This window comes from Tyto alba, unplaced genomic scaffold (genome assembly GCF_018691265.1).
Source record: "Tyto alba isolate M040663 unplaced genomic scaffold, T.alba_DEE_v4.0 Super-Scaffold_1000006, whole genome shotgun sequence".
In the NCBI taxonomy this organism is placed as follows: domain Eukaryota; kingdom Metazoa; phylum Chordata; class Aves; order Strigiformes; family Tytonidae; genus Tyto; species Tyto alba.
Window position 1 is genome coordinate 28621248 of NW_024881272.1, and position 20653 is coordinate 28641900.

Below are 20653 nucleotides of genomic sequence, written 5' to 3' on the forward strand. Positions count from 1 at the left end.
ACTCTCACTGCAGATGCAGCCCCAGGGCAAGGCCTGTGTACCCTGGAACAGCACTTCCGAGGCTGCTCCAGTTGAACTGATTCATGCGAAACTTCCCACTTGTAAAACAGAACCCTCATCTTTTTTGTATGGTGATAGACATTTAAGGGCTGACGTAGGACAGACTGTACAGCAGCTGGGATAAAGTTTAGATCCTTTAGGGCTTTTCAGTTACTGTAATACAACTGAGAAATTACTATTTCTTTCTATTTAGTTCTCCTAATGACAAGAAACCCTTCTGCTCAATTGAAGGAGAATGGAATGGTGTCATGTATGCAAAATACACAACAGGGGTAAAGCAGCTTTTATCTCTTTCCCCCCCTCCCCTTCATTAGAAATGGAAGATTGTGCTTAGCAAATTGGTTGGTTGGCTTTTTAAAAAACAAACAGTTGGGAACTTTGTGAAGCTGCCCAAAAGACCGTAAGAATGCTGAATTTGGGATAAATAGTCCTGAAATAGCTTTGTTAATTTATTCGTAAGGTAACCTGCCTTTTATAGCAAGAACAGAATCTAAAGAATGATGGCTTTTCATGTATTTCCTGACATCATTTACTAGAGTGCGAGGGTATATAAATTGTAAGTCTAGGTAAAGAACTGATTTTTAAGTTTTTTAAATCTTGCTCTCTAGGAGAACGCCGTCTTTATAGATACCAAGAAAATGCCTACAATTAAGAAGAAGGTAAGGAAATTGGAGGACCAAGACGACTTTGAGTCTCGCTGGTAAGAACTTTAGCTAAGTGGTCAAATTAAGATTATTTTTTTTTAGTTAGCCTCAAGTTTGCAGTCCATGGTCTAATGGCACGCTTAACCCATGCACTGCACAGACAGCTGTGCTCGTCGTTCGCCTGCGCTGCAGGGGAGCTGAGGCACAAGCAGGTTGGGGTCTTAGGGGGGAAGAGGAGACCTGTGGTTCTTGGTCACCTCTTCCTCGGGACCAAATGTTCCAGGGAGGTCCAGAGAGCTTCACTCCAGCCGCCTCACTCCTGGCAGTAGACAGTGTGGTTGTGATTTAATATCTGTTGGGGTTTTCTGCCCTTTCAACAGTGAGACCCACCTTACTTCAAATAGTGATGACTAATAGCCAGAAACATGTTTCTACAACCTTGCAGCACTTTGCTTCTATAAAGCAGACTCCAAATTTCTCTTTTAAGCTTGTGGAAAGATGTTACCTACAACTTAAAAATTAGAGACATCGATGCAGCCACAGCTGCAAAGCACGCGCTAGAAGAAAAACAAAGAGCTGAAGCCAGAGCCAGAAAGGAGAAGGAGACTTCATGGGAAACAAGGGTGAGCTTTATTCAAACAGTGTAAACACCCTCGAACCTGTAGCATTTGTTCCTTTCCAACAGTCATAAGAAGCATATATCTGATTGTTCCCTTTTCTCTAGTTATTCCATGAAGATGGAGAATGCTGGGTTTATGATGAGCCGCTATTGAAACGACTTGCTGCCAGTAAACATTAAGTGGGTTATAAAACCAGAAAATGTTCAAGCCTTGGCTTAGCAAAGTTTACATCCGATACCAAGCTCGTCATCAATTATCACGTACGTACCGTTTGGAGAACCTGACCCCTCCAACTGCAGTGGTTCCTATCTCAGGGATACTGGACTTACTGATGCAGATAAGCAATTAAACGAGACAAGAAGCGTCTTGGCTGTGCAGGTAACTTGTACTGGACTCTGCTGTACAAAGGCAGCGCCAGGGGCCCCCTCCCTGGTGCTTCTGCAGCACGGGGAGTCTGGGCCGGGGAGCGCGAACGCTTTGTATAACCACTGTGAAGGCCGTGGCATTGGTATCGGGTGCATAATATTCCTGGGTCCTACATATTTAAACAAGAAACAAAATGCAAGACGTCATTTAACTCTAGCTAATGTTAGCAACGTGTAAATAGGAGGAGTCCTTTGATGGGACGATTTGTTAGAAAATGCTACGTAAATGTTATCTTCCACCTGTATGATAATCAAATCTTTTGGCATTTCAGTGTCTTGCCCAAAATAACTTTGTTATTTTGAGATTAAAATGTAACCATAGATAATTCTACTTGATGCATCTTAAAGCTTCATAAAATCGATTTTTCAAACTTCTCCTATGGACTTTTTATTTATTTCATAATAAACCTTTGCAGCAAGACTTTTTTCAGCTGAGTGATGATCAGTTGTTTTTATGTGAAATGTATGAGTTGTGGGTTGTTTGTTTTTTTCCCCCACTGGCATCCTTGTAGCTAAATCTACTTAAAGCAATTAAGGAACTAGCAAAAGGAGCAGAATTTGCAGCAGCCACAGCAGAATTTTTCTGGGATCTACAGCCAGCCTTGTGTCTCTCCTGGCTTGCTGGCACTTCAGGACTCTTCATTTCTGTACGGCTGAGTAAGTAGCTCGATATAGCAATGCAAGTATTTTTCTTTCCACTAGTTAAATCTAAGCTTTTATTTGATTTAATCTCCATTTTGTCTGTTGCACATACAGAAAAAGTAAAGAGAGCAGTGTGAGAGTAAAGCCTCAGGCTTTTTTCCCCCTCCCACCACCTCTAACTCCTCCAGGAGAAGTGGGGAATACTTTCTTTGAGGAAATGCAGCTGCTCCAGCACCGCAGGAATGATGCACACACAACACAGGTGCAGCCCCCACTTCAGCCAGGGCCAGGGCAGCCTGGGGCATCGTCCTGGTGCTGGGAGAAGAACTCGCCCTTCGCTCCTGTCAGGGCTGGGCCTGTCCTTAAGGAACAGGGGAGATTTAAGGGCAAGGGTTGGTAAACTTACTTGAGGAAAACTTCCTCAGGATGGGAATGGCCAGCTTCAGCCCAGCTCACTCTACAGCCCTGGTTTAATAAAAAGAGGTTGTAATGTTCATGTTGCAGAAAGCACCTGTATTACACATCACTGCAGGGCAAGACGTCATTTTTATTTTAATATTTTATGGTAAGGGAGAACATTCAGAGTTGATGTGTAAGCTTTGATGTCCTTGATGGAAGTAACATTAGTCATCAAAGAAGATGGGGGCAAGAAAATAAGATGAGGTATTTCACCAGATGAAGAAGTCTGTGCTTCTGAGACAGCTGTAACCTCTGAGTCCCCTTCATGTTTTCCATATCCGACCACCTGGAAAAGAGTTACCAAAAAGAGAAATTTGCCTCTCATCCAATGTTCATCTGCCCTGGCAATTAAATACAGATACTTACATGCAATTGAAAGTTACAGTAATAATTAGAAATGTAGAAAATGGTCAACAGTACCATGGATAACCACCCCATTAAAAGTTAGATCACAGAGCATTTCGACCCCACCCTTATGGGGCTCTCTGAGGTTATCCAAGTTTGGTGTTTCAGAAGTTGGCAGCATGGAGCTGACAAACACTCACGTGTACGCTGAGCACTTTCTTCTTGCTGCTTCTGTGAGCTTGGAACCAGGTGACCAGATCCAATTTTGTAACAGACCTCAGAGCCTCGATCTGAAACCCACATGAAAGAGATTTAAGTAGCCCTGGGGTGATTGATTTTAAACATAACCAGGGTTCCTCTACAGCCTCTATTCCATTAGCCAAAAGGACCTTTCTAAAATAGTATGTGGTTTTAGAATCAGGGTGTCACTAGTGGCACAATCCACCCCTGTTGATGCTTTGCAATGTGTGAGTGCAGCCCCGAGGGACCCCTCACCTCACGGGCAAGCCTGTCGAAGAGATACTGCTGTGTCACAACTTCATTCCAGTTCCTGTCCACTTCCTCCCCAAGATGGGAATCTTCACATTCTTTAAGTTTTATCAAAGCTGTAACCTACATTTGAAAAAGACAAAGCAATTAGTTTCAAAGGGTTTAAAACTACCTTAATTTAGTGTTGTAGTCACTCAAGTTGAAAGAAAACCTAAATCACATTGACAAGATAGTTTAGCACTTTCAAACTTTTGAGTCATTCTCTGAACACTTGCTCTCTGGCCATTTACAAAGTAAGAGGCAGGATTTAAGAGCAAGTCCTCTGTCCAGAAAACCTCAGAGGGGTGTAACCAAGTCCTCCAGTTTGGGTGGCTTTTAGTAGGTCAAGGAAGGTCTTTCAAGATTGAGTTTTACCTGGGTGCTAAAAGCATCTTCAGTTAAATGCTTGATTTTCTCTTCAAAGCAAGAAAGAAACTCCTCTATTTTCTTGTCTACCAATTCAGAACTAAAAGAGAGTTAAATAATTCAATCAGGCAGGAAAAACAAAAACACAATACTGCAGGGTAAAGTAGCAGAACAGCCCTCACATGACAAGGGAGGGTTTGGGACAGACTTGCTTCCCTCCCCAAACACCAACCTTCCTCTTCCCTGGTATCAGGGAACAAAACCCAGCGCTCTGATGTTCAGCTCTGTTAGGAATTGTGCATCAGAGGACTTTGGCAAGCAAAGCAGTAAGAGGAAGTCGCTGCCGTGATGCTGTGGGGGCCCCGATGTGAGGGACTCTGAGGTTGCTGAAACATTAAAACCTTCACCAGTGACACAGAATTCAGTAATGGAAGCGTCCTTCAGATGTAAAAATTGGAGGCAGCAGTATTCTGTGCTAATTAAACTTTCACTGACAGAGTTGTTATTTTCCGTAAGTTGCATATTTTTCATGTAACCCTTCACCTTTGGCAAGTCAAATACCTGTAGTTAGCCGTGGCTTTGAACAAAGCCCTGCTGTTGTTCTGCCTGCTGAAAGCAAGCCAGAGGAACAGGCTATACAGGATTTACCTGGCAACAGCTTGAGAGCTCCTGGCAGAGTATCTTCAAAAGGGCAGCGGGATATTTCCCTGTGGCTTTGGGTCACTTTTCCCTGCTCAAGTCAGGACTGCAGCAGTTTTAGGCAGCTTAAGGCTATTGCTTTACTTCAGTCACTATGTTGCAACAAGCTGAAGCCAGGACTATGCTTCTGACAGCCCCTCTGGCTCTTGCCTAACTCCCCTCATAAAATTACAAAAACCCTCCATGGCCTGAAGGACTTGGGGACTCAAATGAGAGCAGGGGCAGCAGGAAAGCTCAAGCAAAGGCAAACTGAAGTCAGCTGGGACCTGAGCAAACAGAACAAGTAGAAGATGAAGTAGAATTCTCTCAGTAAGAATTCTTCAGCTGGATGTTGTGTAAATACACCACTTACACAAAATACGACATGTAAACATGGTCACAGAGTTAGTTTGACACCTTACTATAGCCCGTGAGGCTCAGATGTTCAGTGCCTGAACCTGCAAGGTCCACCCATTGCCTTGTTAAGCCTGACTTTTCTAAAACCAGTTCCCATAAATGTCCTGTGCTAAAGTCCTTCTTCAGACAACAGCAGCACCAGCTGCCGCTTGCAGAGCTCCTCAGGCAGCCACCCACAGCACGGAAGGGGCAGCCGATTCCCCGCACCCCAGGCTGGGGCAGCCCTGTGCCTGTGCCTCGGCCGGGAGCACTCGGTGAGCCGAGACCAGAACTGGGTCCTGGCAGCTCAGGGCTGACCCCCGGGGCAAAGGCTGGGAACACGAATGGACATCAACCACGGAGCACTTACTTGTATTTCGATGCCTGGGTTGCTACTGTGACCGAGAAGCCAAGAATCCCTGAAGTATTCCTGCAGGTAGGGTACACGTGGTACCTAAAAAACACAAAAGAAAAAGGAAAACAAAGTAATTCCACAAGCACAATTACATTTTCATTTACAGGGCATGCTACAAATTAAAATAGTGTTGGTATTTTAGAAAGAAAAATCTCAGATACAAATTCTCAACAGTCTTATTTCCTGCATCACTGCACTTCTGTGTTTTCTCATTTATGGGAAATCCTTTTAAGCTTGTCAGAGTATTTGTGTTTGTGTTCCTGCAAAATAATTCATCAGAGCGACAGACCTAGAGCTGTGAAAACCTTGTTCCAGTTTCCTGAGGTAGAAGGGTGCCTCTGAGGGAGGCTGCTACGCACCACAGAGCTGCTGTGAAAACAGCCCTGAGGAATGGGGAGCTGATTTAGGAAGTGGAAGGAACAACTTTATGCTGAATAATTCTGAGTTAACACACTGGTAATAGATGCAATTTTTATAGGACTCGGAAGCAACTTGGATGAGGCTTGTATGGATGGCTGCTCTTGGTTTTGATGGGTTTGTGCTCCTGTTTCCATTACAATAATGGAGAAATTGGCCACTGTGCAGGAAGGGTTTTCAGAGTAAAAGCACAAAGGAACAGCAAACTCAGGCACATAGGAGCCGTCCTCCACAGTGAACTCACCCGAGGGTCTGCTTGGTTCTCAGGAAGTCAAAGCAAGGCTCTTCCATGTGCATCTGAAACTGCAGCACAAATGCATTACAGCAGAAGCGATGCTCCTGCAGCCGCCCCACAGGCTCCAGCCAGCCACGTGGTCACAGCACGTGGAAACCACCAAGGTGCTGTCTTTCCAACCACACCCACTGAATTAAGAGGTCTCAGCTCTCTGGGTCAGGAGCCAAGAGAACAGGCTTCCATACTGTCCACCACTGCAGCAGCTGGAGGATCCTGTCCCAAACGCTCCCCAGTTTAATTGGCGAGCAATAGATACATGTATCTGTCTATCTGCATCACTCCCTTTGTCCCACCAAACCCCACAGCCCTTTCTTCGCTCCAAGCACTGTTTTCAGGGAAGACACATTGATGAGTTAGGAGACACAAACACTAACTTACCACAAGCAGCTCCATTAGGGTATACTCCCTTAGGTTTCTGGCACCTGACTAGAAAGAAAATGAAGAATTCAGGGTGATTTCATGGAGTTAAATACTATGGGTCAGACCGAGGTGCCAGTTGTGGCACACACCTCAGCCTGGACTGTGGCACTGTGGACAACCAGAATGTTCCTGTTTTCTGTGGAGGCCTCAGTATGGCCTTCAGGAGAGATGGCAAGGGCTCAGCCCAGGACCCTGAGATCAGCCGTGAGGGCACCAGGAAATCACCAAGGCACAAATGCAGCTGCTAGCACAGGCTGGGAGCAGAAGGTGCCCTTCTGAGGGAACCCACCTGGGTTCAGCCTCTTAGGCCAAGGGCCTGTGCTTACATGGGGTCTCGGTGCACCCTGTAACATCCCTGAGCAGAGATTGCTCTCAAGGCTGTAACGTAAGTACAACCGTAGTGTCAGCAGCTGCTGGAGGGAACAGGTCAGTCCACACCAAGCTAACACATTACCTGATAATACACTGTTACTTCAGAGTTGGCATCACCTTTGTTGAGAGTTTTCACCTTACAGAGCAGATGCGTATTTGGCAAATCCACTACCCGGAACTGAACAGGGCAGGGATGGGCCAGGGGAGCGAACTGGAGCTTCCTGAAGGGAGCACAGGGAGCAAAGCGTTAAACACCTGCTCACAGCTTAGCCAAAACCAATACAACACCCAGACATTTACACACCTGGTCTGATGTTATTTTCCCCTTTCCCAAACCAGAACAATGTCTGCTTAAACTGCCATGATGAGTAGTCACCTCCCACAAACACCAGCAGCGCTGTACCCGGGAGGGGAGAAGGGAATTTCTGCATCTCTCCCACCCTGGCCCCTTCCGCCAGAAAAGAATCTTAACTTGATTAGTTTCCACATAACGAGTGGTGCAAGAGTCAAGAGATACTCACTGAACAACATAATTCAGAAAATCCTTTGCTTCCTAGGAGAGAAAGCACAAACAGAAGTTTTATTTAGAAGAGAATTATTGCCCCAATTCACAATGACACCCCCCAGTGCATCACTTGAGAAAGTGACCCCCCCAAGCAAAGCACAGCCGAGCTCTGTCGCGCCACCAGATCCCTCCCCCCTCGCCTTATCTCAAGTCCCTCCGGACACCTCTGCACCACGCTGCAAAGCGAAACAGTCTCCAGGCAATCAAATTTCCAGGATAAATGTACTTTGAGGGAAGCCTCCTCCTGTGGCACCACCGTGGAAACTTCTCAATATTAAATACCAATACGCTAAACAATATAAAAAATGGGGGCATCAGAGGAAACAGGTTACAGAAATATTTCTACCACATTTTTCCCTCTCTGCAGTTTAAATCCAGATTCCTGGAAACTTCTGTTCCAACTAGCAACTACGGGCTCCCCAGAAGCTTGTCCAGACAAGCGCTCCCGAGTTGTTAGAGGTGAGGCTGCCCTGAACCAGCCAGCCTCCAGACTGCCAGGACAGGAGGGGCAGTCAGCTGGCAGGTGAGTGCTGGAGTTGGGGCAACTGTGTTAAAGCACATTAAGGAAAAGTTTCAGTGCATGTCAGCTGCTGAAGCTGTACTTACTCTGCTCGTGAAGTTTCCTTGTACAAGACCCTCTACAAAGAGCTGTGATTTGAAAGCCTTGACAAAGGATGAGAGAGACTCAATGGAAAGGCCGTTCATCAGCGTCTGGTACTTGTCTATCATCGACCACCTGCCGTGTTCTAAAATCAGGAGACGCACATCCCTGCGGTGCACGAAGGAAAACAAAACCACAGGCCATCAAGAGCTGTCTAATGTAAGAGATCCCATTTCTGACTCGGGATCGTGCTGGAGACTGGGCGATGGTCCCCAGGAGGGCTACTGGGGCTGACTGCCCGCGCTCAGCTGTTGGCTCCAGCAGCGGCCCGGCTGTCCCACCTGAGCCACACGTTGGCTATGCTGGTTGCAGAGCTGCCCCAACTCTCTAAGCTACAAGCAAACCCTGGAACACGCCTCCATGAGCACGGAGCAGCAATTCCTGAGCTCTTCAGCTCAACTTGCTGCGCAGCCACCTTTTGCCCTCCCCCAGAACTCACTTGGCCAGAGTCTCAGGCTTGATGAGGATGTTGAAGTATGTTTTCTTCAGCTGCTCTGTTATCATTTCAAAAACTGCTGGAGTAAAGCTGAAGTCAGACAAGTAATCAATGATGAGCTGAAATAGCAGCTGTAAAGAAAACAGTTTTAAGTTGGGGGGTTTTTGTTGTTCTGTGGGTTTGTTTTGTTTTTTTAAAGAACCAATTTAAACTTAATCCTATATAATAATACTACTAATAAAAAAATCATTATATGGTCAACGTAAGAGACACGCAGTGTTATTAAAGCACATGCCTCAATTCTGTTAGACATTCTTCACTGAACAATTCTGTACCAAATTAGTCAGCTGGAAATGAACAGCAGTTTTAGAAAGTGAATGAAAGAAGCTCAATATCCCAAACCAATAGGACTTTCCACATTCTACTGAAACAAACCTAGCCTGTAACTCCAACAACTCTGTATTAGATATTCCAGCTTTTTCTTTTACAGCTGACCAGCACAATCACATCACAGCACAGCACCATTCATTACTAAAAAAGCACATTCAGACCATGCTATTTGCATCCCTGGCTTTTTCTGTTAAACCTCACACTAGTAGGTCTGACAGACAACTGGCAGTCTTGTTAAAGCTCCAGTCAAGCTCTTGCAATGGAAGCCTAAGGAAGCCTGGCAGTTCTCTCCTCTCCCACCATTACATCCTCTCTGTACTTGCTGTGATTACACAGCCAGCGTTTGGAGAATGGGAACAGGGATCCCCCAGTCCTCGCAAGGGCAGCTCTTTGCAAGCCAACAAAGAAAGACTGTGCCCAAACTGAGTATGTTCAGAAGCTGTATCTCCAAAGTCAAACTGTAGCCAAAACCTATTTTCAGACACACTTCTCTAGACAGTGTGCAAATAGCCTGCGCTTGGAGAGGCTTTACGACTCTATATGGACATGGGAAACCCACAGCTCTTTTTAAATGAAAAGCTGTTAAAGTCTTAATGGAGATACAGCTATTAATTAAAGGAAGATTTCTCTTAAGTCAGCCTAAGGCCAACAATTTGATCTTGTTTAAGTGAATAAAACTACATATTTATACACATAAGCACACGAAAAAGCATTTGCTGCATTATCCTGTATGTGAACAGACACACAAATTTTCCAATTTACAATACCTCATCTAAACATTTAAAGCTCCAGCCAGCTAGGCTCCAGAGGCTAGGAGAAAAAGCACATACACTGAAAAGCAGCATGCATAAGTGTTTATGATGGCAGTACTTACAGGTAGTTTATGATTGAATCCCTTCACTCGAATGACTAAGCCATGCTCTCCAGCTACTAGCTTGTATTCCAACTGAGCGACATCTGCTTCGTAAGCTGGTTCACCAAGGTTGTGGGAAAGGATGTTTACGAACGTATCAAACAAAACTATGCTGGATGGAGAAAAGGGCAGAGGGTTAAAAAGAAATAAAAGGATGGAGTTGAAGAAGGATAAAAATCAAGCCAAGTGAGTTTGGTGGTACACACAAGAAGTTCTCCAACAGAAATGGATATTTCAGTAAAATGAGATTCAAAAATAAATTTTCAACAAACCCAGAAATGCAGAATGCAAGTTTCCCTTTGTCCAGAAAGCATACACCACCACTTAAAAAATATTGTCATTCAACTATTCCTTGCAATGAATAAAATTCCAGCTTCATATTATTTAACATTTCTTCAAGGTAGAAATGCACACTGTAACATGCCAATGCTCAAAACATTGAGTAATCACAGAAAATGAGACCATTACATTTGGTGTAAAGGAATGGGGATGGATGGACTCAGTTAAGCTGAAGACTTGAGTGATGAGATGATTAGTTATCTATCAAGATAAAAAAATAATAAGCTAGAGCAAATCAAGCTACATAATGTGGAAACTGCAGTCCGCGCTTTCAAATTTTTGTAATTGCCTGAATTCCAATTCAAAGTTCAAGCTAACTAATCCCCGATGAAAACAGATTTATAACTGCTTTCCCAAAACATCAGCTGTGCAGATCTCAGCAAATGGCAATGCTAGCCTAAGACCAGCAGAAGTGCAGCACGTGCAGAGCTACAACCTTGAGGTCTGTCTGATGAACAGCTGGTTTCTAACTCTTGCCAACAGTCTCTTCACCTGCTCCCACAGGCTCCCAGGTTGCTGGTTCAGGACACGACTGTGGACTGCTCTTTTCAGGACCGACTCCTTCTCTAAGTACTTCCTTCTCCTATGTGCACTGCTGCTGTTTTGTTTTTTTGGGGGTTTGTTTTTTTGTTTTTTGTTTTTTTTTGTTTGTTTGTTTGTTTGTTTGTTTGTTTTGGTTTTTTTCCCCCAAAAAAACTTGCACTGTGCAATAACACACTATGAAACTCCTCTGTATCTGTTTGCTACAGTAATGACCTGCTGCAGAACCACCCTCGCTGAACTACAGATGAAACCACAAGGAAAGTGTAAGAACATGGGGAAAGGAAGCCTTATTTTATTCCAGTTTAAAATTAATCTCTCTTCATAGGTTTTTACTAGGTATCGAAATTTAGGTACTCTGCAAGATAAGCATAAATATTATAATCCTCACTTCTCTGCAGACTGCTGTATCAGTGGAGAGATCAGATGGAATCGAACATAACCTGGTGGAGAAAAAGAAACTTAAATGAACAATTGTTTAAAAACTGACAGCTTTCTAAAGTCAAAAATATTCCCATCAGGTTGTTCTTTGGTCACAATTTGAATCTAATGAAAATGGTCATTCAGCTATGAGACTACATTTTTGCTTATATTAAGTCATCATAAAGCTTCTTCTCTTTTTCAGTCCAAAACTTTCCATTAAAAATATCAAATATTAGAAAACACAAAGCTGTGCTTTGCAGAATACTAACTCACATAGCATGACCAATATAAATAAAGAAAAAGATAATGTCACAAAATATCCATTTAACAGACACTAAAAATTGTGACATTCTGCTTAAAAGAAGCAATATATTTTCCACATGTGTCTCAGATCCAAGCTATATTTTTCTCTTTCTGTAGAAGAGACTATAGTCTCTAATAGTCTCCAATGTGTTCCTTCCTTCCCAAGCCCTTCTCTCAGTATGATATTCTGTCTGCCCAGTTCTATCTGTAGTCAAGCATTCAAGTCATTATATTGCAGTGTTTCCACTTTTTGATCTGAGGTATTAGCAGAGAACCTTTGTTGCAAGGCAGTATACCTGCTTCTCTTATTATAGCTAATAAACATATCAAAAGGACTCCGGAGGAGCTGACAGTAAACACTGAGTTTAAATGGTAAACAGTATCACAGGTTATTTGCCTTCGAATACATTCCAGCTGGTAAAACCAGAGACTTCCTATTCTTCAGAAAGCCCTAAGGCATTTACCTTTTGGTATTTTGAATTTATCATCTTTCCTGTACCAGAGACAGCCTTGTTGTGTGCTTAGTGTTTTGGCTGGATATTCCGTCTCAGGGCAGTCAGCAACTTTCAAAGCAAAGTCAGTGGCTAACAAAAAGAAAAAACACACCAAAACCAGATGTCAGTGGGTTTCACAGACACAGCCAGGCCACATGCACGGAAGCCTTCAAAATTATCAACTAAATACATTCTTCCCCTCCCAGATTGCTAAATTATATGTGATAATGCTTTCCTGGACCCAAAGAACATCTATTTTTCTGTTCCACACCAGAATGCTGCCTCAGAAGCAGTACAGAAATGGTGATGTTGCATTCCATCTAGAACCCAAGTTATGGGTTTAATTTCACTTGGTTTTGGCAACAAAGCCAGATGGTATTTAGATGCTTTCAAAACCAGCAGGATTAAACAAATAAAATTGCTCTCCTAGGGTGTCCAGAGCTCTGTGTTAACTCTCACTGATTGTGTGAGGCCTGCTCGGTTATGGCTATATGATCTGTAAGTTTATATCTTAGAAAAACTCAGTTCTCAAGTTTGTAAATTAAAGAATATTAAATACAAGTCAAGAAAACAGAGCTCTCATTTTTTAATTTGCAAAACCATGTTGATGTTCAGACAGAAACTAAGATTTTTTTCTAAACCACAGCATATTCTCAAATAAATTACTGGGGAAAGATTTCACTCATGCTCAGGTGCCTTACCTATGTATTTGTTTTCTTCTGGAAGGTGTAAATCCTGATTTAACTCAAAGTCACTGGCCCATAAATCACTCCAGTACTTGTCAATATCTATTAAAAAACATGAAATGCATTTAGTTCAACAGGAAGGTAATGCTATCCTATTTCCTAAGCCAGTCATCTCATCTCTTGGCTATCTCTGTGAAGATTTGCAGTACGATAGGAGTTTCTTGATGTCACCTGGTTCATCACGACTAAATCTCTTCCTACAAACTACCCTGGAGCAGGACTGAAGCAGTCCTATTAAAAAGTCAATCAAGCCTGCCTGCATTAGTAATCCAGCAGCCAACATGCCCTGTCATTCATTGTTTGTGATCTTTTTCCCTGTTCAGGAATTGAATGGCAGCCAAGGGAGGGCTCGCTGGGATCCCACCTCCTAAACCAACTGCAATTTAGGGAGTGGGAATCAACTGACACCAAACAAAGAAGAACAATTATTGAGTAGGACAGAGTATTTGACTAATGATGAGGTCAGTAAAGCACTGAGGATTCTTTTCCCTACTTCATGTGGTTTTATGTTGTGTCATCACCCTTTTAATATCTCTAATGCATGAATCAGACATTCTTTAAGTTTTTGCTGCTGTTTTACCTTCCATGCTGTATTGCGTTCCAAACCACCTCTCTTTTAGATGACACTGGCCTTCATTGGCAGCGGACAGCAAAACGAGATTGGCTCTCTGAGGACTCAGCTGGTTAAGGGCATCAGCAATGATCTACAAGTTCAAGACAATATTTCAGTTAAAATGCAACTCTGGCTCTATCTCACCCAGCAAAGACTTTTTAGTCTGAACATATGAAGAACAAGACATAACAAGCTTACAAAAGAAGATTTGCTTTCTGAGAATAAAAAGAAGAGTGATTCAATTAATACAAAACCTGTGCCTGTGTTATGCCTAATTTTATGCCTGTATACATACCGACATATAGTTAGCCTGTATTTTCCTTACATCAAAACATGTAATCAGAGTTCAAAGAATATTTACCTCAGGCTTGTACTCAAACAAGAGCTGGTCTCCTGTCAGAAAATCCTCCTTCTGAAACAACTGCATGTTCTCACAAAGGCTTTCCACATAGTCAACTGGGTCTGTCTGTAAGCAAATAGATAAAGCTATTTTTCACATAATCAACTAAAATATCAATGTTCTGTTCTAAGAAGAGTTTGACCGGTCAGGTATGTTGAGCACAAATTGCATGCTCTGCTTGTTACTGCACTTAGTTTTGGTTATTAAACTAAATGTGTTTTGTAACTATATGTAATGCTCAGGACTCCTCTGAGAATCCTAAAATATCAGGCATCACCTTTACAGAATAAATGGCCTTGGGCAAGTGTTTACCGCCATTAAACCTACTAGGTTACCGCCCCAGTAGGATGCACTCCTGCAGAGTCACAGAATTCAAGATTTAAAGTGATCTGGAAGCTGGAAAGAGCAAGCTGGGGAACCGCTGCTGCTGCATGAATATCTCTGATTCTGCTCCCTTCCTAAGTTCTTTGCCATGATGTGCAGCGTGAGGAGGATGAAATTCTCCTAGTTGGACGTGAAAGTATAGATTGTCTTTTAACTCTGTGAGACTGCCTAGTGGAGAGCTTCTTGCTTAGTGCTATTTGTTTTCTTTGAACCAGCCAGCATCATATACTACAGATCCTAGGTCCAGATACAGACCACAATTCACATGAAAAGAGGCGAGTGTGACACATCTGTTTTATAAACGTAGTGGAAAACATCATCAAGAAGTTCTTGACACACTGTACATAGGAGGAAACATTAATGCTCTCTTGGGACACATAACTGCTTAACCCAAAATCATGCTTCTGCGACCATTATTCTTTAGGATGGCCACGTACCAGCTCTTCCCATCAACCAGAAGACTGGTGTGCCACGACTAAGTCATTCATCTGTCCCTAAGATGTACAACCCTGCCACAGAAGCACATACATATCTCTGTTCCTTGCTTTCTGAGTTAAATCCCTGCACTGTCAGTAATCTCTTAATGATCACTCAAAATCAACTGGCCAAAAAGGCAGGACTCTTAACAACAGGTATTTCCCCAGTGTAAACTCAGGTGTTTTCTATCCCCACCTGGCTTGATACTGGGAATTACATGGTCTATTAGAGCAGTAACAGTTTTGGGGAACAAAGTTCTAGCTGGGAATACTAAAAAGAACCAAGACAACTAATAAGAACCTTTCAGGACTAAATAGCTTCATTTTGATGAAAACTTCAAATTGGACAACCTCTGTTGGCAATGCTTAAAGACAGAATCATAGAACTGTATGTAGGGCAACAGATACTCATTCCTGATACGTCCAATATAATAAATAGCCACACTTCATAGATTTTTAGTTCTTCTCTACTGTTCTGTGGAAAGCTTTTGTTAGGAGAAGACAGTCTGTTGTAATTTTGTAGTAGTTGAACTTTGCTGAAAAATTAATAAAAGTTATATTCCACTAAAAAAACCCACCATGAAGCATTAAAAAAAATGCACTTGTAAATAGTATAAATTTGTTCCTACCAAAGAAATCTGCTGCTCTTCCTTTATCACTTCAGGTTATTGGCACCAGTCCTTGCTGGCTGTATCACTTGCAAATACCACTTCTATTATTCAAAGACCACTCAATATCCTCCATATGCTATTTTGAAAGCAGAGCTACAGATGCAAGGATTTGCTAAAACTGATATTTCTGACACCCTAATGCTCACAGCAGACTGACGGGTCTTAATAGTGTCTGAAAATACTTGGAGCATCTGGAAAGAGAAAACCTCCACTTTCAATATTTCTTTTTTTTTTTTTCCCCTTTCTTCCTGCATCTGTGTACCTTAAATATATCAATAAACTTCAGTGATGCTTTCAAGACATACATGTAGTATATGGATCTGTTTTCCCCAAAGGAAATTTCAGTGCCATTCAAAAAAAAAAAAAAAAAAAGAAGTTACCTAATAAGAAACAGATATGGCTAAATGTAGTAAAGGAAGTCAATGAAGTGAAGCTTCTCAAGTTATCTAAGTTGAGTTCCCTCTTCTTTATCTTTAATAAAAACAAGTAAGATTTTTTGCTAACTGCTATTGCAGTAAGCCATGGAAGACTTGACACAAACCCACACTGAACTGTGCAGACAAGGGGACTGTTAGCATCCCAGCCTTGTGAGGCCAGGTCACCAGCAAGCCACAGGTTTCACACAACACTGCTATTCCCAGAAATCAGCAGTGCTAAAGCAGCTTAAAAAAAAAAGTGAAATTAGATAAAACTACTGAAAAGCTCCAAACAATTTGCAGAGCACTATTAATGGGCACAAAACTTCACACAAAAGGGCCTAATGACTAAAACTGACAAAAAAGCCTACTTAAAGGCCGAGAACAAAAAAAGTAACATTTAATTTTGTTAAGGAAAAAGTCATAATATTTCTTTGCCTAGAAAACAAATTCTTTTGGCTAAATACAGCTTCATTAAGTGCATAATCTGTTTCTGATTGAACAGAGCTTTGAAAATGTGTTTCAAAATGAAAAATAAATCCTTTTTATGGTTTACCTATATCAACACAAAACAGTGGATGAATACCTGTTCCTGGTAGTGAAATTCATTAGCTTCAATCTTCTGGATTTCTTCCCATATTCTGTAAAGAAGGGAAAAGAGAATAAAAGTGTATTTCCTCCATTATCCCACAACATTTGTTGAGAATCTGAAAAAAAAGTAGTTTTCTGGGAAAGGCATCAAAGGTGAGTTCAGTGATTCATTCAATTGCAAGACATAGAAGCCAGTATTACATGCACTTCCCTTCCATCCAAAAGGGCATTTCTCAATTGGCAGAAACTCCTGCTACTTTCTAAAGAAGTCAACTTAACTACAAAGAGTCAAAATCCAATACCAAATTAACATAAAGGCTGACTCCAGAACACCACAGCCCTGACTTTGACAGATTTGACTCAACAAATTTATTTAAATAAACACAAAATTGCACCTTACATCTATACTAGTTCAGCCTACTAAAATCAGATATCGGATCACAAAAACATAAGCTAAAAGTACCAAGAATTAAGCACAAACATTTAGCATTTTTAGATGTTTTTAACTGATACATTTCCACACAGACAAGCTTTACTACTGACTTACCATTTATGCTGTAGTAATCCCATAAGAAGTGCAAACACTACAAATAAAAGGCTAATGGAGAAGAACAATCTTGCTAATATTGGATGTAGTGGCAAACACTTACCTTTTATCTGGCCCTCTTTTCTGCAGCATCTTCACATACTGAAATACAACATGGGCCACCTGCAGACAAAAAGGAACAGATTAATTTTTCCAAACATTAGAAAAACAATAAGAAAAACAATTTGCAGTAAACTGTACCTCATAGAAGTGCTTGTAACCTTCATCAGTCAACGTCACAGAAATGCTGAAGATGGAGTAAGTAGAGTTCTGCTCAAATCCTGTCTCACCATTTCCTCCATATAATGCAAGAGCCCAAAATCTGTGAAAGAGTTAAAGGCACTTACTAACTACTCATTCAACTTTATTGAAGCTTAGTTACAATTAGCTTTATCATAGCTTTACCTGAATGGCTTTCAATTTGTTTACAGTTTACACAAAGCTTTTCTGAAAAGATGTGAATCTCAGGATACAGAATTTGAGAAAAACAGTGCAAAAGATAAGTTACCTTTGGGAGATCTCTTAAAGATCAGGCACAGGTACTGCTGATCCATGGATCACAGACCAGAAACCACTTACTTCTTACTTACGTCTATCATAAATTTAAAGAATATCACTACAACATGCTGATACAAAAAAGCAGACTTGACCTGCTTCTATATATATATAGAAAATACATATTTACAAAATAGAGTTTGCCTTTCTTTTAATCATAGCCAAACATTTAATTACTATGGTTAAAAAATACATACTTTTTTCTAAGAAAAGAAAGAACACTGCCTTTGCCTTCATGTCCCACCAACCAGGAAATATAATGAAGTGGCTTCACCCTAAAAGAAAATTTGAAGGAGATTAAATGCCAGGATGTTTCAGAGAAAGAACTCAGTCACTAGACAAATGAATAAAATATGCACTGTCTGTTTCTTCATGCAGAGTTTGACATTTTCAGGCAGCATTAGGATAATAAGCTAAAAATGGGGAAGTTCATAATGTAATGACTGATTTGAGTCAGTGAGGAATGATGTTAAATCAGCTGTGTACCAATTCCACTCAATTTATAAAAGGAACCATATCTGCATCAGTTTAATTAGTTTTACAAACGCTCCCCTATCTTAACCAAAGTAATCTGTAACACAAATAAATGAGATTCTTTGGCTTCTTGTGAAAGTCAATAAATTATTCACAGCATAAGCATAATAGAAGTAAAATGCATCACCACTGTACCTGTAATACTGTTCTTGTGGTGGAAGTGCCCAAGTGATACTCAATGAATGAACTTTCCTGATTGGAACAACTAAACACAAATAAGTTTACTGTATATAAATCTACACGTTTAGACATATATAAGAAATTATACAGAATGCAGGAAGAATGGTTAAGAGTTATTCTGAACCATGTAGAATTATTCTGCAAAGTATCTGGATCACACAGAGAAAATATGAAGCTAGGTGTTCAAAAGATTTAAACAAATCTGTTTACTTACCTCTGTAAAGCTTGTGAAATTCTGGTGTGTCAAAAGGCTGAGTCAGATGGCCAAAGCTGGGTTTGGGTAAACCACTTAAAAGCAAAATTAAAGTGTGACATTACTGGCAAGGAGTCAAGGCTACACTGAGATAATCACAAAACTAAGCATCCACAGCTCTGATGTGACAGAGGCGGTACACCAGACAACCACCAAATGGCCCTTGGCAAAGAGTGCAGCCCAGGATCCACCCAGCCCAAACTGGAAGGCAACCTGGCATCCACTTGCACTCTGCCCACACCAGAGAGTAATCACCCAAGATTTAGCTACCCCATTAACTCCTCCCTCTCCTTCTGTCCAAGGTAGTAACAACAAAAAGCTTGCTTTCATAACAGGGGAAAGCAAAGCCTACAACAGTAAACAGCATCCTGGGTTGGCCCTGGATCCACAGAATCCTGATGGATTGTCTTGTGGGGAAGGAAGAACGACGATGGGGGTCAGGAGACACAAACATGTCTGTGTTTGGCATTGGACTTTCACAAGTGCATTTTCATGCACCACAGAAATAAACATCTTGCAAAAGCAGAAAATGAAAGGGGAAATAAACTACTTTTCAAGTCAGTAAAGCTTTTGCAGAACCCCCTTTTTAGACAGCACACTGGAGTGAATTATTAGAAAAAAAAGATCAAGTTTTAACCAGTTGCCACCCTAAGGAGGACACTTAAATTCAAGGTATGGTCTTTATTTTGCTGCTATCTATTTTTGACATAAAGCAAAGATAAGAAACATAAAATTATAATCAAGGTTTAAATGATTTATCATAAAATCAAGGTATCAGCACATATTAAGCACACACTGCTGCAAGTTAGCACCACACAGCTTGCAGGCTAAATAACTGTTAAGCATAAACAGTCTTCCTGAAAATTAATGCCAGTCTTTAGTTTCCAAAGTTGCCCCTTTTTTTTTCTGGATGTTATTTAACAAATTCATTTCCTTTGTTTCCCCAGTAAGGGATATTTTCTTAAGAACCGTCATTTTATGAACAGATCATTTTGTAACTTGTAATGCCTTTATGCATCAAAATAATCTTACTTATTTGGGATCTCAGAGAAGATTTCTGTCACCCACTTTTCCAATGTATCCAGTGTTTCTAATAAGGAGAGAAAAAAAGAAAGCCAGAAATGCAATTTCCTGAAGATCTAAGACAAATTCTTTATCTTAGCTTACCAGTTCAGATATTTTAAAGAGGCTGCAAATCAGTATATTTTAAAATTGCAAAGTTCTAAATTATAAGCTTCAAAGCTGTTGGTCTGAGCCAATTCTTAATATTCACTGAACTACATCTTTGGTCATAGTTCTGGTTTTATATGTAGTGCTGAAATCTCAGGCTGATACAACTGGGATTTAAAGTTCAGTAGTATCTGGTGTGACTGTGAAAAGGAATTACTGACTTGTGATTTTGTAGATCCCCCAATAGCTATACTCATTCCATCACCCTCCAGAAAATACACACCAGTTTTTACACCCAAATGCAGTCCCTGCAGTGTTAAGAAATCCTTCTCCCCATCCTCTTTCCTAAAGGAAATATATCAAGAATCAGAAGTTAAAGGTGGGTTTTGTTTAAAATAACTGATTGGAAATTGCCTGTTTAAGCAAGCACTTGAATTCCCAAAGTGATACGGTATATGCATATGCAACAATAGAAAAGTTGTTGGGAGGATTCACAGTTTCTTTTAACAGACAGAAACAGAAAGTTGACCTGGCTGGTTATCAGTTACCATGATTTTCTTTCCAATCACCAAAAGAAATATTATAATCTATCACTATGTAAATCATTATTCAAGAGGCTTCAATGACCTAAGTAGTTTTCAGTCTAGACAGAAAATAAAAGCACTGGAGAAGAAAAGAATTACCACCTCTATTACTACCATCTCCATTTTACTTATGGGAATTGCAATCATTTTAGCATTCCACAAAGCCCCTAAGCACAAACCCAACTTCAATACACACAGCTATTTATTTTCAACATAGATCCCTACTACGTGCTTAACGTCCAAGAAATTTCTTACTTTTATTCTCAGCAGAAACAACCCATAGGTTCGAAATTCTTTGCTGAAATGAAACTCAATTTCATTTGTATAGAATTTTTCAGACTATGGGGA

The 20653-nt window shown here is 41.1% G+C and overlaps 2 protein-coding genes across 9 annotated transcripts in view; one reads left to right on the forward strand and one right to left on the reverse strand.

Moving 5' to 3' along the window:
* Positions 1-2080, forward strand: part of OSBPL9 (oxysterol binding protein like 9) — a 63346-nt gene extending 61266 nt beyond the window's left edge. For all 8 annotated transcript variants that reach the window (XM_042805675.1, XM_042805680.1, XM_033008893.2 and 5 more), the window contains 4 exons: positions 254-332; positions 669-760; positions 1192-1327; positions 1429-2080. In XM_042805675.1, coding sequence (XP_042661609.1) covers positions 254-332; positions 669-760; positions 1192-1327; positions 1429-1503 — 382 coding nt within the window. In that variant the 3' untranslated portion in view covers positions 1504-2080. The remainder of the gene's footprint in view (positions 1-253; positions 333-668; positions 761-1191; positions 1328-1428) is intronic.
* Positions 2081-2918: 838 nt separating this feature from the next.
* The window catches only part of NRDC (nardilysin convertase), a 28605-nt gene continuing 10870 nt past the window's right edge, over positions 2919-20653 (reverse strand). Inside the window, 24 exon segments of the mRNA XM_042805621.1 lie at positions 2919-3136; positions 3396-3485; positions 3691-3807; positions 4099-4189; positions 5534-5617; positions 6240-6292; positions 6669-6716; positions 7165-7303; positions 7604-7635; positions 8254-8416; positions 8748-8875; positions 10009-10159; positions 11318-11369; positions 12117-12236; positions 12848-12934; positions 13473-13596; positions 13867-13971; positions 16439-16493; positions 17094-17152; positions 17231-17351; positions 17782-17859; positions 18254-18323; positions 18513-18586; positions 19584-19641. Of these exon segments, the coding sequence (XP_042661555.1) occupies positions 2939-3136; positions 3396-3485; positions 3691-3807; positions 4099-4189; positions 5534-5617; positions 6240-6292; positions 6669-6716; positions 7165-7303; positions 7604-7635; positions 8254-8416; positions 8748-8875; positions 10009-10159; positions 11318-11369; positions 12117-12236; positions 12848-12934; positions 13473-13596; positions 13867-13971; positions 16439-16493; positions 17094-17152; positions 17231-17351; positions 17782-17859; positions 18254-18323; positions 18513-18586; positions 19584-19641 (2297 nt within the window). The 3' untranslated portion in view covers positions 2919-2938.